We start from the raw sequence: 20,833 nt of genomic DNA on the forward strand, positions 1-20,833 counted from the left end.
TGTCCTCAAAAAGACAATCCGCTTATCTGGCATTTTTAGGTCTGCAGGCTAAGGAAGGAAGAGGCAGGGAAAAACCTGAAGTATTTGAGGCAGTGAGGTTTTCTAGGGAAGTAATCCAAATGCTTCCCAGCTTGCCACAAACTGTTAAATTGTTTACAGTAAATTTTAACTGGAAGATCCCCAATGGAGCCAGATGCTGTGGCTGTTTGGAGAGCTACAGGGGGAGTGATGAGGTATCTGGTAAGTGGCATTTTAGGGATGGAAGTGCCTAGTTGGAGGCAGAGCGCTTGCAGCTGCAACTCCCTGAAGACATTGCTGAGCGAAGGGGAGCGCTGTTCCAGTTGTCACTGGAAGAGGAGAGGTAGCAGAGATGCTGTAGATTTTATATATATCTATTTTCATTTGGGGACTCTTAGCCAACAGTCGGTCTCTTTCATTATAGCTTTTCTTTAGCTATCTGAGCAATTTCATCAGAGAATTGCAGAGCAAGTTGACTGAGCTTGTAAATCGTCCACCTATTTACCAATAATTCTAGTCTTAGGCTTTTGAGGATTTGGTATACATGGCTCTTCTGTCTAAAAGACTCCTTCCTAAAATTATTGTTTCTTGTTGCCCATAGCAAAATGAGAAGCAGTTCTGGATCTGCAAGCACCAGGTTGAGGGTTAACCCTGGTAGCAGCTAAGCACCAGAGAGCCGCTCACCCTTGGTGGGATGGGGGAAGAGGAAAGGAAGAGTAAAAGCAAGAAAACTTGTTGGATGAGATAGAAAATGTCTAATAACCAAATGATAAGTGGAAGAAGAGAGAAAGAACACAAAACAAGGCAAAAGTGATAACTCACCACCTCCTACCAGGAGACCGATGCCCAGCCAGTTCCCGAGAAAAAGGTGGCTAACCTACCTAAAACCCCACTTTTCCCTTTTTTATTGCTGAGCATGATGTTGTGTGGCCTGGAATGTCTTTCTGGTTAGTTAGGGTCATCTGCCTTGCTTTGTCCCCTCCCAACCTCTTGCACACCAGAGGGTGAGAAGCAGGGATACCCTGGGTGCAGTGCAGTGACTGAAACACAGGTGTGTTATCAGCTTTGTTTCGGTTAGAGATCTAAACCATGGCACCATACAAGCTGCTATGAAGAAAATTAGCTCCATCCCACCACACAGGCAAGAAATGTGTAGCTTTTTGTTGACTGGATTTGCAAGTCCCTGTTACTTATTACTATTGTTTTCAGAGCAGCAGGCAAAAACAGATTAGTTTTGGCAAGAAAACTATTAATGATTTTCAGGCTGTGGAATTTTTTAATTTTAGAAATAACTAATAGTTAAGAATTCAAATTTCATCTTCTAAACTCTGAGTAGCGTTTAACAAAAACACCCTTTGTTATGAAGAAATTTGGGGACTGAGGAAAATGGGATCGGGAAAGGAAACTATATTTGAAAATGGAAGTGGGAAAGGAGACTATCTTTAAAAAACACAATAAAAAGGCACAAGCATATGGTGATTCTTCATCATTTTTGGTTTTTTATTGAATCATGACAGGATGTTTTTCTAAAAATGATGTAGCATAGCAAAATTGACATAATGAACATGAAGTATCACTGGATACTCTTCAGTCAGCAGTACACCAGAGAAAAATTTAGATTATCATTTCATGAATATAATGGCCATTTCTGTCTTTAAAATAAATAAATACCCGAAGGTAACTTCATTCTTATAGATCTATTTTGTCTTGGTTTTTACATTAGGAAGTCAGTTCTTTCCTCTTATCTCCTCAGACATCCAGGTCTAATGCTGGAATCAATTGGTTTATGATATCCAGAAAACTCTTCAGGTTGAAGTTTTTCTTAAAACAGTAAGTGATTTATAGCTGCATGTTCCCAGTACAGGCACACACACTTTCAAACAGGTTGTTTTTTCGTGTCGGGGGGAGTCCAGGGGAGGATGGGCCTGAGGCACAGGGCCTGGTGCAGCTACCAGGGCAGGGCCCCTCAGGTCACCTTTCGTGGCCTTCAGAGGTTTCCTCTAGGAGAGAGGGGTGACAGAGGGGGAAGGGGAGTTTGTGGTGCAGAACACATCAGCGGAAAGGCTGATGGTGGGAGAAGGGTGGGTTGGGGGTGATTAAAAATGAACTCAGCCCTGCCTTTCCCCTGCTGTAGGTGGGGCGGATGGGCAGCTCTCCCTTACGGGAAGGGCAGGGTAGTGTAATGCAGCTGGTGGTCATCGAGCAGGCACTGATACGTGCAGCTCTCCCCCACCATTCACCTTCGTTCCCATGGAGGAAAAGAGCATAGAGCTGCTCAAATTGCAGGCTTTCCTATAAACTTACTGTAACTGAAGGCTCGCTCTCCCCAGCTGGGCTGGGCTGGAGTGCTCTGCCAACGCCTCTGTCTGGTGATCTCTGAAGTTTGGGTAAGCATAGGACTCCACACTGCATAATTTTCAGAAGGGTGTACGTGGTGTATAATATATATCATGGTGCAGGAATGGGAACAATACTTGTCTTTTAACCCTTTCACCCATGCTGTTGTTTTTAGCAGTCTGAATTTCATCAGCGCTGCTTCAAATACTCTTATTTCTTGGTTGATTGTGTGGTTTTGTTGGTTTTGTTTGTTTAGGATTTAGAATAAACCATATTAGGAAAAGGCAGGACTTGCCAACATCTGGCTGTGAAGCAAGAAAAAGCCATGAGATTTTAGCAGGGAGGATAAAACTGTTCCTTACATTTTTTCTTAAAAGCACTGTCCTTAATATGATTTTGCATGCATTTAAGCTCATTTATGCATTTTCAGAAAGTTGATCCCTCCCCAAAACTATGCAGCCATTTATTTTCTTTTCCAGCTTACCTTTTACATTTTCTCATAGCACAAAAGAGGAAGAAGTGGTGTTGAATAGTTATCGTTTTGTTTTGTGTTTTTTTTAATAGGAATGACTATGAAATCTATGTGTTTGGATATGTATGAAGTTAAAATTGTATGTCATCCTTTCTAAAGGAATTCAGAAATATCTAATGTCCCAAATCCCACGTTCACTCTGATTTCTTCCGACGTGTTGCCTAATTTCTTCTTCCCAGCACACCTTGTCACCCTGCCAGTTTTCTGCCTCGTCTCACGTCACTGCTTGAGGTTGCCTGTGTGCACTGGGCAACACAAAAGCACACTGATTTTACTTCAGCCTAGTTTTTAGACCTTTTTGTTGCTGGAGCGAGCAACAAAAGTAACAGCCCAGCTACAGAAATGCATTGTGTCCTGCAGCTTTACCTCCTTAGAATTTAAGATGAATTGCAAACAAATTTGTATGCAGGTAATGGAGCTTGCGTGGATGCACCTGTGCCCTGGTTTAAGCCTCGGAGAAGACCACCCCCTCTGGTTCTGCTTTTGTTTGTTCTTGAATTTGATTTTCTCACTTCTGTTGGGATTTGTGTTGGGCTGAAGACTGGACAGAGACATTTGTGGTGTGTGTATTAATAAGAAAATGTTGAAAGTACGGTAAGAACCAATAAAAAAGGTTTTGTTTCCCTTCTGGGCACTAAATGATTGACTATGATGATTGTAGTATAGAGAGGACTGCAAAATCTTGACATTTACAGCAATTACCAAGCCGCAGACTTCCCTGCCCTTCCAGCATATGTGAATCATAATAAGAAAGTGTTCATTTCTTTGCAATAAGTATGATTGACTGCGACAGGCCTTCCCGTTGATGCACAGCATGCGTGACAGCTGTGGAAGGGGCTTTTCACATGGCACAAGGTCCACGCTGGCTTGAACCAGGCCCTCCAGGGAGGGCAGGGAGGATGCAGAGTGTTTCACGGGGCTGAAGTGTCATCGGGAAGGCATGTGGATGGAGAGAGCATTTGAAAAGGGTCCTTATAATCCCAAAGAGGGATAATAAGCGAAGGGGAGAAGCAACAAACAAAATGGCTGGAGACAGCAGCCACTTACAACCTTCATTAACAGTCATACTGCATGAAAGATATCTCTGAGTTATGATTCCTTCTTAAGCTTAGCCTCAGATCATACGCCTCTACGCCTCTACCACGTCCCCAGTATGGACCAGCAACCACCAGGGCCTGGCCCCATCAGTATCCTCCAGAAGAATACATTAGACATACTTGAGCTCGATTTCAAATATCCATGTTGTCAAGCAGACCCCGGCATTTTTTTTCCTGCTGGTTGCATTCGGGCATCACTTAAAGTGTTCAAAGTTGAGCATCAAACACTAGGGAAAGTTATTCCATTGTATCATGCCTAGAATGCTAAAGGCTGTCTTACTTTATCTTTGCATTATTTATCTTCACAACCTCAGCCCAAAAGGTTTTCAATCCTTTGCAATACTAAACTCAGAGGAAAAAATGGGAGGTTAGTGGTTTTAATCAATTATTCCCATTTTATCAAAACAAACAAAACCCAAAACCCAAAAGAAATGGCTACTTGTTACCAAATTGTCATTCATATCATCTTGTGTTCTGTGCTGGAGAAAGATACGAAGAATTGGAGTCTCAGTGATGACTGTGGTGCCTGTCTCAATATTAGGCCTGAAAATATCTTCAAATGATTCATTGCTCAGGCTTCAACATACATGCCTGGAGATGTCAACTTCAGAAAAACCTTACAGGTTTCCTGAACATAAAATAATTGCAGCACTCTTCTTGAAATGCCAAGACTTCAGGACTTAAAATTAGTTACAAATCATATACTGTGCTAATAATCTGAAATGTTTCAGTACTTAATGCTGGCAAATGCACTTCATAATGCCACTTCCATTCAGCTCATCCTTGTCTCTGTCTGTTCCTTACAACCGGAGCTGGGCTCACGTTGCCTTGACTTGGTGTGTGCGCTGTGTCTGAAAGAGAAGAATAGATGGAACTACGCAGCGGGCTGCAGTCGTCTGCTTCCATTTAACAGGAGACAATAGGATTTTTCTGCTTGCAACGAGACAAGATGTGCTGAATTTGCATCTCGCTAGTTGTTATCTTTCAGAATATATGACAGATGGCTTTGCGTGGCAACAGGTTGTCATCGTTCTGATCAGCTCATGTGCGTTTTTACAAATGAAGTCATTCTGGTGGTTTCTTGTGCTGTAGGTGGTTGGGCGCTTCCATGGGGTTATATTAGTAGGATGCGCCCCACAGGGTGATGAGTTGCCTTAATTCTCACAGAAGTACAAAAACTTTGTGAAGTTTCAGCATCTCTTAGGAATATTTGTCTCTTGTCTGTCATCGACTCTCTTGTTGTGTAATTTACACCTACTTGGAAGAAAAGTCAGAAAAGGTGCTACCTGAACCTAAGCAAGGTGTGGTCCACATAAACACAAGAGAAGCTTGTGGGAAGCTATATCATTACACGTATATTTAACTTCTTAGCTTGTTTTCTTCATGATTTTGCAGGACACAGCTACCTCTATCATGTTTGGGATGCTTAGCAAAGTATGAAGGCAGAGAAAAAACTTTGGTTGCCTTTTTCAGGTATTGTGAAGCTCGTGTAATGCAGCTGCCTGTGTCTGGTTCAAGTACAAAATTACTAAGAAAGGGACTGAAAGAGCATTAGTCCTTGGCTTTCACTCCTCTGGTACTGGGTTGGGAGCTTCTGTGAGGGTTCAAAGGAAAAAAAAAAGGTGCAAAACTGTGCAGAGCTGGAGAGATCTGTGTTCCTTACTCCTCCAAAGCTTTGGGCAGTGGCCGTGCTCTTTTCAAGTGAAATGACAGCATGTCTCTGTCATGTGATGTTGCAGAGGGAGAAGCAGACCAACCTCTCCTTTTTTACAGCACTAAGGTTGGCTCTTTCCTTGCTAGTGCCCTGTACAAATAAAACCAAGCACAAAAACGTATAGAAACTTTTTGGTCCCATCCTCACGATAATTTCTTTAGAAATGTCAAGAATTCAAATGCTAGCAATGTTTCTGATTAATACCTATTTCTAATCTCTGAAACATTTGTTTTGTGACAGAAGATTAATCAGAGGAAATCATCTATTCTAAAGGTTTATTTTAAGGCTTATCTTTGTTTTATTTTCTTGATGCTAAAAGATTTGTGCATTTAAAAGCCAATAAGCATCTCCTCATACGAATGTAAATATTGCCTTCATCTGTCTTCCCCAGAGAGTTTGCTGCATGTTGACAAGTCCTATACAATTATTTCCAGCCTGCTTGAATATTTTTCCCTTTATTCAACTCTAGTCACAATGACAAATCAGAGTTGCAGTATAAAACATATTTTGCTGGGAAATGGCTGTGGCAAATTTGATGCCATGCTGGTTACTTGCTGTATTTCAGGGCAGAAGAGCTATATTTGATCGTGGGGGTGGAAGAGAAAAACTACAGTGTGCAAGCTGGTGGCTGCTGTATTGTTAATTTATTGGCAGTTTTAGAAAAAATATCTGCATTCTCTTTTTATTTTTTTAGGCCAGATACTAGCATGAGTTTTGGCATTAACTATTGCAACAAGAGCCATGTGGAAAATTTAAATCCTCGGAGAGTTGTGTGTAGTTCTGCTCCATAACTAAGGCTTTTAACTGTCACACACGTGCAAATCATAATAAAGAGTAGTAGGTAAAAAGCCCCTGCTCCTTTAAATCAGTGTCACCAGTGACTCAGAAAGTCTATTGATTTTTTTTTTTAATTCCTACCAACAGTTTCAATTAAGATTCAGCAGATCCACTCTGAGAACACCCTGGCTAAAATGCTTCGTAATATTTTTGGTTTAATGCTGCTTTTTTAAATGCGGTTTAGGAAATGAGCACTCTGAAGTAATGTTATTTGTTACATATTAAAACAGCAGTCTAAAAGGCAAAAGTAATGTGTAATTCACAGCTTCTGTTATAAATTTGTGTAATTATTATAATATGTAAATATATATGTTTCCTTAACTTTTTTCAAACAACAGCTATACAAATGAAAAAAAAATCCATTATATTCACCCAGACATACTACTTTCTGAATATGGGAAAATGATGTCATAGTTTTGAAAGCCCCCACACCATATTTTCACCACAAAGAGCATCTCTACCAACAAATTGTCTGGATAAAGTGATTGCAGGGTATTTGTTTTTACCCTGCAATGCACTAAGCAAATTTCAGCGCTTCAACACGTCAACGATTTGGTAATTTGTGACCATATTCAGCCCGGAAATCTGGCAGAAGGAAGGCAATCTGAGGCTCTGTCATCCTCCAGGAGATGGTGAACACTTCAGAAATGAAATGAGAAGGGCAGCCATTAGGGAGACGAAGAGCAACGTGCATGGGTAGAATAAATGCATATTAATAAAAAGGTTTGCCTCGTGAGTCACCGTGCTTCCCATTTAGAATTCTATACTGGCATGTGGCAACTGCTGTAATTGCTGCCATTAAAAAGTGATCCCAGGGATGTGATGTGCTCTTGCTTTTCACCACAGCAGTTTATCAGGTAGGAACAGGATGTAAAAGTCAGCACCGTAGTGTTGGCCAGTTTTATGAAGATGGATTGAGATCTGTGGATCAAAATTTGAAAACCATTGGCACAAACGGAAGAAATTTTGAAATAATAACACTGGTATCTCTGAAATTTCCAACTGAGATGCATACATGAGATGTATGATATCTTGGTTAGTTGGTACGTGTTGATCATTCTGAATTTTTCTGTCATTTCACAAAGAAACTTAGATAACCATTTTATAACTCAGTAGGGTTGCAGCCTGTTTCCTAAGAAGGCAAGAAGTTTTCCTTTACTTTCTCTACTGTGTTCTGAGGAACTGCACATGTTATGTGTAACTTAACTGCCATCACGCCTATGGAGGCCTCACAGGAATGTATTAGTTCAACACTTTTGGTTTTCTACGTTTTGCAAATTAGCAGTCTGCAGGTTAAAATAAAATCACTGAAATGTGCTTCCTGCATAGCGAGTCCTTCTAAGTGAAAAATGTTAAGAGATAAATTGCTGGTGTTCTTCTATGCAAAAAGAAGAAGAAAAAATAATTAATTTATGGAAGCTTCACTGAAATGGGTGATGAAATTTCCTGTGTTGTAATTTTCAAATGCCAGAACAGGAAGAGCCCTTTAGCATTCGGCGGTGTGAAGCTCTCATTACAGGCTCTAGGCTAAAGAGCTCTCCATTGTTTGCATGCTTAAATATCTAATTTATTAAGAAGTTAGAGGGGGGTTGACACTACCATTATAAAACATTTTCTTCTAAGAAAACGTGTTCAGTCCGTACTTTCAGTCTTTGGCATTTCATTATGGAAGGGCTAATATTCTCTGGCTGCTTTCCTGAAGAAATGGCGGATATTGTACATTGACCCTGTTAAGAGTAATGAATATAAAACCGTATGAAAGGGGGATTTAATCATGGAAAAGTGCCACCCTCTGAAGCCTAGTGTTCCCTGAGAGCATGAAGGAGACTTTCTGATGTACTTTGGTGTTGTTGTGAACCTTGTTTGTCTCTCACATGTATTGTAATGAGAAGGACTCTGGAACAACATCGCCAAACAAATATAAAATTCTGGTCCAGATGAAGAAGGGGGTGGTGCAGTGGCCTAAAAGGAAAAGGAGAGACAAGCTTCCAGGCTGTGGCCTTCAGCAGTCACGGCCTTGCTCTTTGGTTTTGTGTGAGCCATTGAGTGTCACTGGGGTGTGAAGGAAAGTAGGGGACGGGTGGTTGTTGGGCCTTCTTAATGTCCTACCAGAAACTTAAAGTGTTATATAGGTGTTCCTAATCGCTAATATGGAAAATCTTGTAAGAAATGGATACATAAAGTTTGTGGCTTAGTCCTCAAGGTGTCCATCCTGACGCTCACTGAGAACATGCGGCAGCACAGCCCCTCTCCTCCCCTGTTTCAAAGGCTACCCTGGAAAGCCGGAAAAGGGCAGGAAGGAAAAACAGAAGAGAAATGAAAGGTATTAGAGGAAAAGAAGGATACTAGAAGGTCTAGAGAAGGTTATTTTGGAGGCTTAATGGTGGATTACCACCTATTCCTTTGAGTCATGGGACGTTTAGATGTGTAATTCTCCAGGAGCCGCTGTCTCATGAACAGAAGCAGTATCTGTAAAAGGTTTAGCAGGAAATGTCTCTCTGCTTCCTTCACTGAAGGAAAAGAGGGAGAGGGGAGAAGTGGGGTGAAAGGTACAGTGAGGGAGAGGGAGGACAGAAAGACTCCATGTGTCACAAAAATAGGAAAAAAGATGAACTGCAAGAGAAGATTTTTTAAAAAGACATACATATCATATAGGCTTTTATAATAATAAATACTACTAATAAAAAACATATGTATTTATTGAGACCACAAAGAAAAAGAAAATCAGGAGATGAGGATGTGGAGAAAAAGACTTGGACAATATTCATTTAGCTTTCCTGTAATGTCTGTGCTTCTTTCTGAAAGTTAAGAGTTCAGGAGACCTTTGGCAATGAGGTCAATAAAATCTTTAAAATCATTTAATTAGATTGAAGGCCAGATGATAAACTCTTGTGATAAAAACTTCTACCTTGATTTGCTAGAGCAGTGGTAAACCCACTCATTTACCTTCAGATTGATTTTCCTTCAAGCTTAGAAGAAAACATGCTACATTTGGACAGAAGAAGGCATTGATGTACCTTCTGCTGATTTAGAAATCTAGAGTACAAGTCAATGGTCTATTAAGGCTAAGTAAAACTATAGAACAAAGGACAAGTTTGCAAAGATTCAAGAGGAAGCAGGTATATATCTATCTATGAGACAAAATTTGGAAATGAAATAACTGCATTGATCGTAACAGTTTAGTTTTTTCTAAATATTAACAGGATGCATCATGAAGATATATTCTCTGGAGGAGCATTAGCTTGCACCTTTCTAAACCTTGGTTTCCTGCATCTTCATTTCAAACAGTAATTCTTGACAGCAAAGCCTGAAGTATATGGAGCTCTTTTTCAAAACCATCATAAGTAATCTTTAAGTTACAAAGAGATGAACTTAACAAAATATGTTCAACCTCTATGCTTCCTATAGTCCTTCCCAAACAGGACTAAAGGTCACCTTTTGTCAGCTGTTTCATTGAGACTTGATTGCACGTTGTTTTGAAACTGGGTGGATTTCTCTGTCTTCTTGTTTTTAAAAGTGCTTTTCAAATAGTTATTTGTGCTCTGATGCTATATTATAGTGCCAAAAGAAAGGTCAGAGAAATCTTTATTTTTACATTAAAATATCTAAGAGAAGGTCATGGAGTCTGATTTTGCTGTTGCCTGGGTGTCAGCAGAGGTAAATTGAAAGCTTTTTCAGTTCTCAGCCGAGTAAGCTGATTTGGGGTTTGTTTGCTTTGGTTTTGATAATTTTTAAATACAAGGGCTTTGTTTCCATGTGAATATGAGGCTTTTGAAGTCTGTGTTCAGACACAGCTTTCAGTATCTTCCCTTCACAATTGCTTGGTTTTCAGTATCTCCAGTAACATCTCGTGTCCTAATAATCCACAGTGTCCTCAAGCAAAAGGAGTAGGAAAAATTTCAGAAGTGTTCGTTTATTTTGCCTTATTATTTGTTTGCAGCTCACCTTCAATAAGGGATGGTTCATACTTGCAGATTTGGGGAACATTTTGAGTATGTGCTTGTCTGAAGCTTTTATTAATTCTATTCTTTTTTTTCTTTTGAAGATTACAGATAGAAGAATCTTCTAAACCTGTAAGGCTATCACAGCAGCTGGACAAAGCAGTAACCACCAATTACAAACCCGTGGCTAATCATCAATATAATGTAAGTAGCTTTGAATATTTTCCCTTCTTCTAGCCAGGAGGTGTCTGGCTCAGGACTCCAGAATCATGGTGCTGCTGTTGGCAGTCCAGGCTTTCTGTAGCCCTTTGCTCACAGCAGGACACAGTCTTTGGAAATCTTCCATGTTATCTGGTTTCTCCCATAGTTTTTCTTTTGGGTATCTTCTTTCTCCTTCAAAACCCACACCACCTTTGGGGTTAAGGTCTGCCAATTCTTATCTTCTCTTGTTACCTGGTGGAGGACAGACTGCCTTTACCCAAACCTTTTCTAATGTCTTTACTGCTTTCTCCCTCTAGTCTTTTTTTTTTTAAAATGTAATTTTAAAGTTTGGGGATAAAAAAAAATTCTTGCTTTGTGCTATAAGATGTGGAAGCACTCCTTTGAGCCAAATAAAATATCACATGGAGGTGGGCAAAAGGCTTGAATCTTTATTTTCTTGTCCTCTGCAGGAACTGACATGAGTAGGAAAGAATAGCAGCTGATAATTTTTCACAGTTTCATACCTTCGTAGTACGTGTTATTTGCATCATTAGCTTTGTCAATATTACACCCACGCTGCTGTTCCAGATCAGTTGATGTACATACAAACTATAATGTCCTTTTTCTTAAAGATCCTCTTTGAGTAATTTGTATGTATGCATGTATAATCACTGTTAGTGTTGAATGTGAGGAATGTTAAGTCATACTAAAAATGAGTCAGTGTGTTAGTCATTTAAACTTTTACACTTTTTATTAAGATTTTATTTACATAAAACAAATGATAATATACTGGGTGATATTTAAGCATTATTCGGAAAAGCATATCTACAGAACCCAAAATAATCATTTTTCTCTCATGGGACTGTTTTATAGTAGTTGCTGTACAAAGTCTGATCTATACATAGATGATCAGAGCAATAATACTATTTCGGCTAAGGGAATGACATTTAATCAAAATAGTCACACTGGTATATATACAACAGTGTAACTTGTGTAGTCAATCTTTGAATCTCTATTCCAGTTTCAAACTGCTATGGTGGTACTGTTACAGAAATTTAAGTTTTGTGGATAATTCAGGCAATATAACCAGGATGTAACCAGGCCTCTTAAAAAGTTACAATGCTCTTGTGAACTAATTGTAACGTTCTTAGCAGATACATAGCTGTCCATGTCCACATCCATGGTTGGGCAGTGCTTGGTTTTCCTATTTGCCTTAAAGATGTTCTGATGGGAGAAGTCTAATCGGACATAAACTTGAATCATTCTTGGCCTTGCCTTGACTCTGAAGACCCAGGCAGGACTACTTCCTACAACATTTTTATTTTCTTTAAGTCTTTTATTAAGGTTCAGGTTAGATGACTCAAAGGATGTAAGACTGGGAGAACAAGTCCATGGACTTTTTAAACCTCTTCATTACATCTTTCTGGTGTTTTCAACAGAAGGTAGTTTCTTAAACTTAGTGCATTGCTTGTAATTATATGACAGACCTGTTTGGGACAAGACTTTTCACAGGAAAAACAGGAAACTTGTCTTTTTTACAAGCCCCCTTTAAGTATTGAAAAGCTGCCATGAGGTCTCCCCGGAGCCTTCTCTTCTCCAGGCCGCACATCCCCAGCTCTCTCAGCCTTTCTTCACAGGAGAGGTGCTCCAGCCCCCTGACCACCCTCATGGCCCTCCTCTGGCCCTGCTCTCACAGCCCCACACCCTCCTTGTGCTGGGCCCAGCCCTGGACGCAGCACTCCAGGTGGGGCCTCACGAGGGCAGAGCAGAGGGGCACAATCCCCTCCCTCCACCTCGCCAAGCTCAGTTCCATCCGTGCCTTGGCTTTCCTGCCCCCAACCCTGCACACCCGGACAGCATCCCTGTGCTCTTCCCAGGCCACGTGTCCCTGCTTCCCCTGCCTGTGCATTTCCTTCTTGCGCCTCAGTCTGACCAGCAGGTCCTGGCTCAGCCATCCCGGCTGCCTGCCCTCCCTGCCCGCTTTCTTACACAGGGGGAGGGAGAGATCCTGTGCTCTAAAGAAAACATCCTTAAAGAGCTGCCAGCTCTGCTCAGCTCCTTTGTCCCTAAGGACAGCGTTCCAGGGGATCTCATCCACTAGGTCTTTAAACAGCTGGAAGTTCACTCTTCAGAGGTTCAGGATCCTGCCTTTGCTCTTCACCAAGCCCGTATTACTTGAGATCACAAACTCAAGCAGGGCGTGCTCACTGCAGCCCAGACTGCCTCCAGTCTTAACCTCTTTAATGAGTTCATCCCCAGTGGTGAGCACGAGGCCCAGTAACGCTTCTCTTCTGATTGGGTTGTCTCATACCTGGACCAGGAATTTATCCTCAACGCACTCTGGGAGTCTCCTGGATTGCTCACAGCCTGCTGTGGGGCTTCCCCAGCTCACAGCCAGGTGATTGAAGTCCCCCATCAGGGTGAGAGCGTGCGAGCATGATGCTTCTTGCAGCTGAAGCAAGAAAGCCTTGCATGGTGTGGTTGCTGTTGCCTTGCATAGAGCTGAAATCTGATATTCAGTCAATAGAGCAACACAAAATTGGTTTCAATGATTATCAGGTAATTCCTTGGTTTAAAAAAAAGAATGAAAAGAATTTAAGACCTTTTAAAACTTCTTTCAGACATCTTCAGATGAAACTTTATATTTAGTCCCACTTATCATGCCTTCTCTATCATCTGTGTGTTATCTGTCTACCAAAGAAGTGTAATACATAAGCTTCCCTATTAATGATACCTTCAAGAAGGCAATTTTGGCAGCTTTTCAGCAAGCTTAGCAACATACTGTGAAGGTAAACAAAGAGAAATTGATTTCTCTATGAAGTCTTGCAGGGATAAGCTAGCAACTTCTCCATTTGACAGCTTGTTCTAAAATGGTCCTTCCTTGAAATCAAACCATATTTTAATGCTCTTTAAATTTAAAATCTACGCAGTTCTAAATAAATATAATTAGTTTACGGTGCACATGTATTCTGTAATGTGGCTCTCAAGAAGTGTTTTAAACCTACTGCATAAAACATCTTGTTTACACAGAAAACAGAAAGGGAAAAAAAAATGAAAGGATGCATTGTAACTTGCTATGAGCAGCATGAATACAAGACAAAAGAAGAAAACAAGCAACACATACCATGTTTTTTTAAAACACACTTTACAATGCACTCAGTGTTTCTAGACAACAGTGGGAGCTGTTGCTGAAGCTGGAGGTAAACGCTAGTGTTGCTAATTAAAACACAGGCGACTGAGACACCAGTTGCAAATAACTTGTTTGCAGCCAAGGAGGGGGTTGACAATCAGTTTTATGTGTGAGTTGTTTTTATACATTAAAAAAATGAAGAATTTTAGAATATTCACATTGTGTTCTCATAGGAAATGCAAACACTTTCTTTGATTTACTTTAGATAAACCAGAGGATGTAAAATAGAAGCTCCTACCTACTGGGGAGGGTTTTCTGAGCCACTAAAATAATAGAGAAAGAAGAATGCTGAGTAGTAGTTTACTAGCAAAAAAAGATTGTGCTTCAGTTCGAAATACCACTTTGTGTTATTTTACCTGAGACTTTTATTCATATAATTAGGATTTAATAGCCAATTATGAGATAATCCTGTCAGAGACCTAACATCAGCCAATACAGTTTTGAGAATTTCCTTATTGTTACTTTTTTCCCGTGCGTAGGAAGCACCAATTTTTAAAGGATTATTTCTTTTCTCCACATGGAGAGAGTTGTAGCTGGTTGCTAGCTAAGCACATTTTCCCTTTTTCTCATTTGGAGTGGTATGAACAGCACTGTGGATTTTTTGTATTGCTTTTATAGGTAGTCTTGAGAGTCACGGTAGCTTTCCTCTTTGCCCCCCTAACATACCTGTTATTCCCATAGCTCTGCCATGTACAGAACAAATGACCTCAGTGCCTGGCTCTTGTTCTTCCTCCTTAAAAACAAACCAGAAACCAGAAGAGGATGAGATTGGTTTCTTCCATCCCTTCAGCGTGACCTGCCTACCTGAGGAGGTTGCAATTCGTTTCTGGTTTTATTCTTCTTACCCATTTTGGTTTTGTTTTATTTGGGGGGGCAGGTAGAAAATCACAGAAGGGTTGGGAAGAACAGATGTAACAGCTGCTCTTGCAGCAGAGTCATGCAGCCTGTAACTGGCTGCATCTTTCACACCACATCTATCAGCTGCTGTACTGTGGAGTCAGAAAGAAGTTACTAACCTCAGAAACAAATTCAGAGATCTTTACACTGAATAGTGACCTCAAGTGTTTGCAGGGACCCAGAATTCAGTCGGGCACTGCAAATAGAAATGCCTTCATCTCTCCTACCATCTTCTGAACTTGACCTTTGAAGTATCAGGTCTTTTCTGGCAAATAGTTAAAGCTGGATAATCACAGAATTATCTCTCTCTTCCTCCTGTAAAACGTTAGCATGCACGTATCTTCAAAACATTGTTATGTCCCCATACGCCAGTGTCTCAAATGTAATAGTGCTCTGTTGACAGCTCAGTAGAGTGTTGTTTACTGATACCAGCCATGACCTGATCAGCAACTGCACAGAAAAACTGGAAAATATGTGAATGCCTCAGTCAAGGAAGATTGAAAAGTCAGGCTCAGGAAAGCCCATTGCAGTTGACTGAAGAGACTATTCAGAAAAGTCTGCTTCCAGGAGAATACAGTGTCAGTGTCTTGATTTTTGAAGAGGATCTCATGAAGGTGTAGTTCTTTCTTTCCTTCGGATGTGGAAAGAAACATACAATATACCCTACAGAACAGCAGTTCCTGTGCTTGACTGTGAACTACCAAAGGGAAAGAATCTGGACCAATTTTTGACAAAAAATATTTGGTGTACCCAGCTAGATTGGTGTATTTTCAGTAATATTTGGGTTTGTTGTCTACTCATTTTCTTCTGAGAACATAATATAACATGGCACTGTCTGCAACTTTGTGCTTGCCAGGTATTTTCTCTGTCTTGGTCTCATTCCATGTAAAATGACGATGCTGCCATACTTCATGGTGATCTTGCTCATTAAGAAGCAATTTCAATCTCATTACTTACGTTACAATGGGTTTTTCCATTGGCTCTCTCCAGCTTACATAGCAAAGAAACAGATTTCAAATAAAAATGCTACTAGAAAATAGAAACCAAAATTGTTGCTGTAGGTGGAGATACGACTCCCAGACTAGACATTGTGATGGGATTCTGATCATAAACAGCCCCTTTTCAGTGCTAGCCTGAAGTATAAACTTTGGACTGTAGCCTGAGATGTGACATTCATGTATTTTTCAAGACCAAAGGGACAACTATCATACTAAAATAAATTGAAAATGCATGTCCTAAAGTCTGCATGCTTTATTGTCCTCAGTACTCACACATGTTCTAGTGGCACGTCCCTACATTTCTGCATTGAGTCAGGACATGACAGTGGTTGCTGCATAATTCATAGATGGTCATTGTGGAGCGCTGGTTTCTCTGGCAGGAGAAACACATCATATATCACCATGTATCTTAGGAAATTCTGACTTGAACCAGGTGTAAATTAAGGGGGAGGAGGAAGAGACCCGGGGCCTGTCCCCAGCGCAGGGTGCCCAGGACCCCGTCCAGGCGCCTTGTGCCTCTCTCCCAGGAGGAGACCCCACAGCCTCTCTGGGCAGCCTGGGCCAGTGCTCAGCCGCCCGCCCAGCACACAAGTGCTGCCTGGTGCTCAGAGGGAGCCTCCTGCCTGCCCCTTGGTGCCCACTGCCCCTGGCCTGGCGCTGGGCACCCCTGACAAGAGCCTGGCTGCGGCCTCTTTGCCCCCTGCCTGCGGGGATTCACAGCCCTGGGTGAGATCCCCCTGAGCCTCCTCTTCTCCAGGCTGAGCAGTCCCAGCTCTCCCGGCCTCTGCTCACAGGAGAGGTGCTCCAGGCCCTTCCTCACCTGGGTGGCCCTCTGCTGGGCTCCTTCCAGTATGTAGACGTAAACTTTTAGGTGAATGAGTTTTTCCCTGCCTCTCCGATGCCTGTACGACCATGTGAATATACCCGGCAGGGAACAGGCCTCTGTTTTGCTGGTGGAGCTGCAAGGCAGATAACCCTGAGTACATCCATGGCCATGCTGCTTGGTAAAGAATTCAGCCCTACAGCCACAAGAACGTTGTCATTTTATAAGTCGTGTAATTATTTTCTATTATATTAATGGATCCTGACTGTTTTTTGGGCTTGTAGTTTTAAAGCATCTAAACTGAGTAGACTTTTTCAGATATATTTCAACATCCCTGCAGTTTTACTTCCTGCATTTGCAGCTAGATGCGGTCTACTTGGCATTACCCTCTGTTGTGAGACTACACCAGCAGAAGAAAGAAATTGAATCCACAACATGGTTTCCAAAGCTTATAATTAAAATCTTTCCAAGGTCAGCAGAGGGCCCTAATGATTTGTCTGCTGGACTTTGAGAAGAAGCAAATGTTTTGACAAACTGTTATTTATAGCTAGACTGATGTCCTAGATTTATGTTCCTACTCCAGTTTCTGTGGTGTAGCAGTTCTGTTACAGATCATGCCAAGCGAGATGATGTTACGCAAAGCTGTTTTACTTGATGCTGCAGTTTACTGTCATTACAAAACTATTACTGTTTTGAATGCCTTTTTTTTTTTTTAATGAAGAGGCTGAATATTTTAAATAATTGCACCAAAATGTATCAGTGGATGAAAATTAATTGGATTTGAGCAGAGATGCTGTATCCTTCATAGCACTGACATGTAACTGGAAAAGCAGATAAGTATTTGGATGCCCGAGCCCATCTCCAACTTTTAAGCAGAAGGAACAACCTTCAGGTTACAGGTTGGAAACCGTTGCTCTGCATTCGATTTAATGATGAAATCTGTACCAGAATTTGAAAGGAAAGTTGGCTGGCCAGAGACCCGTGAGCAAGGGCAAAGGTGCTGATAGTCTTTACCCTCTTGAGACAGATACCAAGAGACGGGATATTATCTCTTGGAGAGCAGGAGGGAGTTAGCTGGCTGTGAAATACAGGAAAAAAATAAATTGTGCCATAAAACTAATGTCTCTCATCAAAAATACGATTTCTAGTATCCAGTAGAACTTTAAATTTTCATTTTTAGGCTTCTTCTCTGAGGGTCTTCCTTGAGGATAAGGTTGGAGACATAAGAAGCAGGATGACTATTGTATAAAATTATCCTGCTGGCAGCCAGGGCTTTATCTAGTGCCTGAATCTGTTCTGCTGTGTCACGCTGGTTTGAATCCACCCATGCAGTTTGTCTGCAAGCACCTGCTGATGACATCAAATATATTATGTTCTGGGACATGTTTGTCGTTTCCAAGGAGTTTGGGGGTTATTAGGGGTGCTCGGGGGGTGGATGGGGTGATGCACGGGTAAATTTTGCACTTGGTGATCAGTGGTGGTCGGGGTTGGTTTGGTGACTGCTGGTCTGTGCAAAGCTTGCTTCTGATGATGAACTTGGTGAAATGCAGGAGGTATTTTTGGAGACTGGCAGGGATAAAAGTTTCTGCAAAAATATATGGTCATCTTGCATAGATTAAAACAGTTAAATATTTTTTTAAATATACATCCTGAAATAAGATGATAATTGGCAATGAGGGGCCTGTACGTGCTCAGAGTTTTATTTTTGGACAACAAACAGTAAGTTTGTGCGTGTTAGTCAGACTTCTCCTGAAGAGTTCCCAGCCATTTCCTAGAAGTGTGCTGTTACTTGGAGAAGATTGTTTTTACACTGATGGAGTGGTTGTCTCGGGTGCCATTTCTGGAACAGATGAGGCAATGTCTAGGGGCCGTTGGAGCGTGCTTTGAGCAGGTGATTGCTGTGGTCGTGGGTGCAGCTGTGTTGGTCCCTGGATTTTCCTGAGCATGGTAATTTGCAGGTTGTTTATTATTATCCTATGACATCAACAGAGTGAAAATACCAGCTCAGTTCAGATTCCTGTATTAATATTAATTCTCTCTTCAGGTTTGGGCACGTCTTGCAGGCTCTGTTTCTGATTTTTTTGTTACCGTTGTTGTTTTTTTTACTGGTTAAAGCAGAGATACATATCTGAAAGGCTTATTGTACTGAGGACAAAATGCTTAGTCTATGTTCATAAAAGAACATTTGAGTGCTCAAAAGAAAAATTTTTTAGATGAAAAGCACTGAGTCATTGAACAATGTTTTGTTATAGAGTTTTTTATGTCTTAATGTTCAGCACTAAGAATTATACAGCTTTACATATGAATGTCTTTAAAACATGTTTTGTGTCTAATTGATAGATTGAATATGAAAAGAAAAAGAAAGAAGATGGAAAACGGGCTCGAGCTGATAAACAACAAGTACTGGACATGCTCTTTTCTGCCTTTGAGAAACATCAGTATTACAACATTAAAGACCTGGTGGACATAACCAAACAGCCAGTGGTACGTACAAGTAGTATTTTAATAGAAGCATTTCTGTAGTTATTATTATGTTTACTTCCATATCCAGCCAATAGTTTAACATATACTGTATGCATTTGAAACAGATCTCAAAATGTGTTTTACAACAAATGGAAATCACCAGGTTTTAAGTTGACTCTTGTAGAACTGTATAGGATACCAAGCAAGCATTGCAGTGAGTATGCTTTTCCTTGGCAGAGGTGGTTAAAGTAGCCTAAATTGTCCCTTGCTTGTTTAGGTTCTCTTTAATACAAGAAGCCAAATTCTCTAATGCTGTGATGTCTCCTGTGAACATTATTTGTGTTAGGAATTTATGTTAGGAGATCAGGCATGTCAACACCCCCAAAAGCACTCAATTTCCTTTACAAATAAAAGAAGTCTTAGAGTAGAGGGGTTATAAGGTCTGTTATTTGGGTTTTGTTTGGATTTTTTTAAAAGACTTGTTTTGATTGGTGAACAGGAAAAGCATGAACACATGCACTCACATGATGTGTGTGTTACTCTTCAGTGTTTGCCAGCTCCTTTATGAACGTAAACTTTCCAGTTCTTTCCTCTCTTCCCTCCCCTTGAGCTTTCCTTGTAGACTAGGCAGGAGTGAAGGGAGACAGCAGCAGACGAAGTGGGTGATTGTTGCTTGCCAGCCAAACGCAGCTGTAGTTCTTGAGAAGATGGGATGACAGGTCAGGAAATTGTATAGCTGATGCTTTTATCTCCTTCTGTCTGCTGGCTTTATCGCAAACAGGCACACAGAAGAGATAAAGTTCTAGCACAGTAATAATTAGAAGTGTTTGCAGAAGCTGTGTTCTTTTTCCGCATGCACGGGTTATTTGGTAGGACTACCAAACTTTTTTCGTGTGATTTGCATTTCCTTAGCTTCACCTACCATAGTGCTCCAAACCCCTGCCCATGCTCATGGTGTTTAGTTTGAAACTGGCCTCGTTTTATTGGTCACTGGCTTCTGTTGAACAGCATTTGTAGCAGCTGGTATTGCTTGTTTTCTCCCAAGATGTTGGTATCTTTTGTACTTTTGACGTGTTGCACTGCTGACTTTGATGTCTACCCACAACCCAGCTGCAGTTTTCAGAAAACTTAAGGGAAATTAATTATGTTGCTAAATGGAGCAACAATTTCAAAAGTTTTTAGAGCTAAGGGCAGAAGAAGGAACAGTGACAGCTGGATTATACAAAAATTAATTGCTCTGAAAAAGAGGGGGGAAAATGGAGATGCTTACCAGTGTTGCTCATTTCATGCTTAGGAGAAAGTGTATCTGTACCAGAGGATTTGTGTAGTGTAAGGTGCACAATCTGTTTGGTTAAGAAGCTGCACAGAGATGTTACCCAAATCAAATACGTGTAGGTTCACAGTGCTGTAGTATCTTGGAAGAAACTAGTTGGATAATATATTCATTTTTTCCATTTCATTCATTTATCTAATGAGTCAACTCCTTATCTGTGTGGCAGAGAAGGCGTCATGGAAGCTGAGAAGGCGGAAGGGATAGGAAGAAGATACGAAGGCAGTGGCAAGAAAACGTTAGGAATTCTTTTTTGTAAGAGATAGGTGTGACAGTCACTATGTTGGTAATTTTGAATGCAAGTAGATGCAGATTTATCCCACCGAACATGACTTCAGCTAGAAATAGTCTTCCGCAACTCCCATTTAAGCCATGGGAGAACAAAAGTTTTCTTCTCCCTGTGAGGCACTTACCTCTGGAACATACCTGTCGCTGCATCGACTCAAAGCAGCCTG

The 20,833-nt window shown here is 40.9% G+C and overlaps 1 protein-coding gene across 1 annotated transcript in view; it reads left to right on the forward strand.

The window, feature by feature from the left end:
- Nucleotides 1-20,833, forward strand: part of GTF2F2 (general transcription factor IIF subunit 2) — a 90,902-nt gene that overhangs the window by 64,235 nt on the left and 5,834 nt on the right. The window contains exons 7-8 of the mRNA XM_040541736.1: nucleotides 10,581-10,680; nucleotides 18,926-19,069. Of these exons, the coding sequence (XP_040397670.1) occupies nucleotides 10,581-10,680; nucleotides 18,926-19,069 (244 nt within the window). The remainder of the gene's footprint in view (nucleotides 1-10,580; nucleotides 10,681-18,925; nucleotides 19,070-20,833) is intronic.

This window comes from Cygnus olor, chromosome 1 (genome assembly GCF_009769625.2).
Source record: "Cygnus olor isolate bCygOlo1 chromosome 1, bCygOlo1.pri.v2, whole genome shotgun sequence".
NCBI lineage: Eukaryota > Metazoa > Chordata > Aves > Anseriformes > Anatidae > Cygnus > Cygnus olor.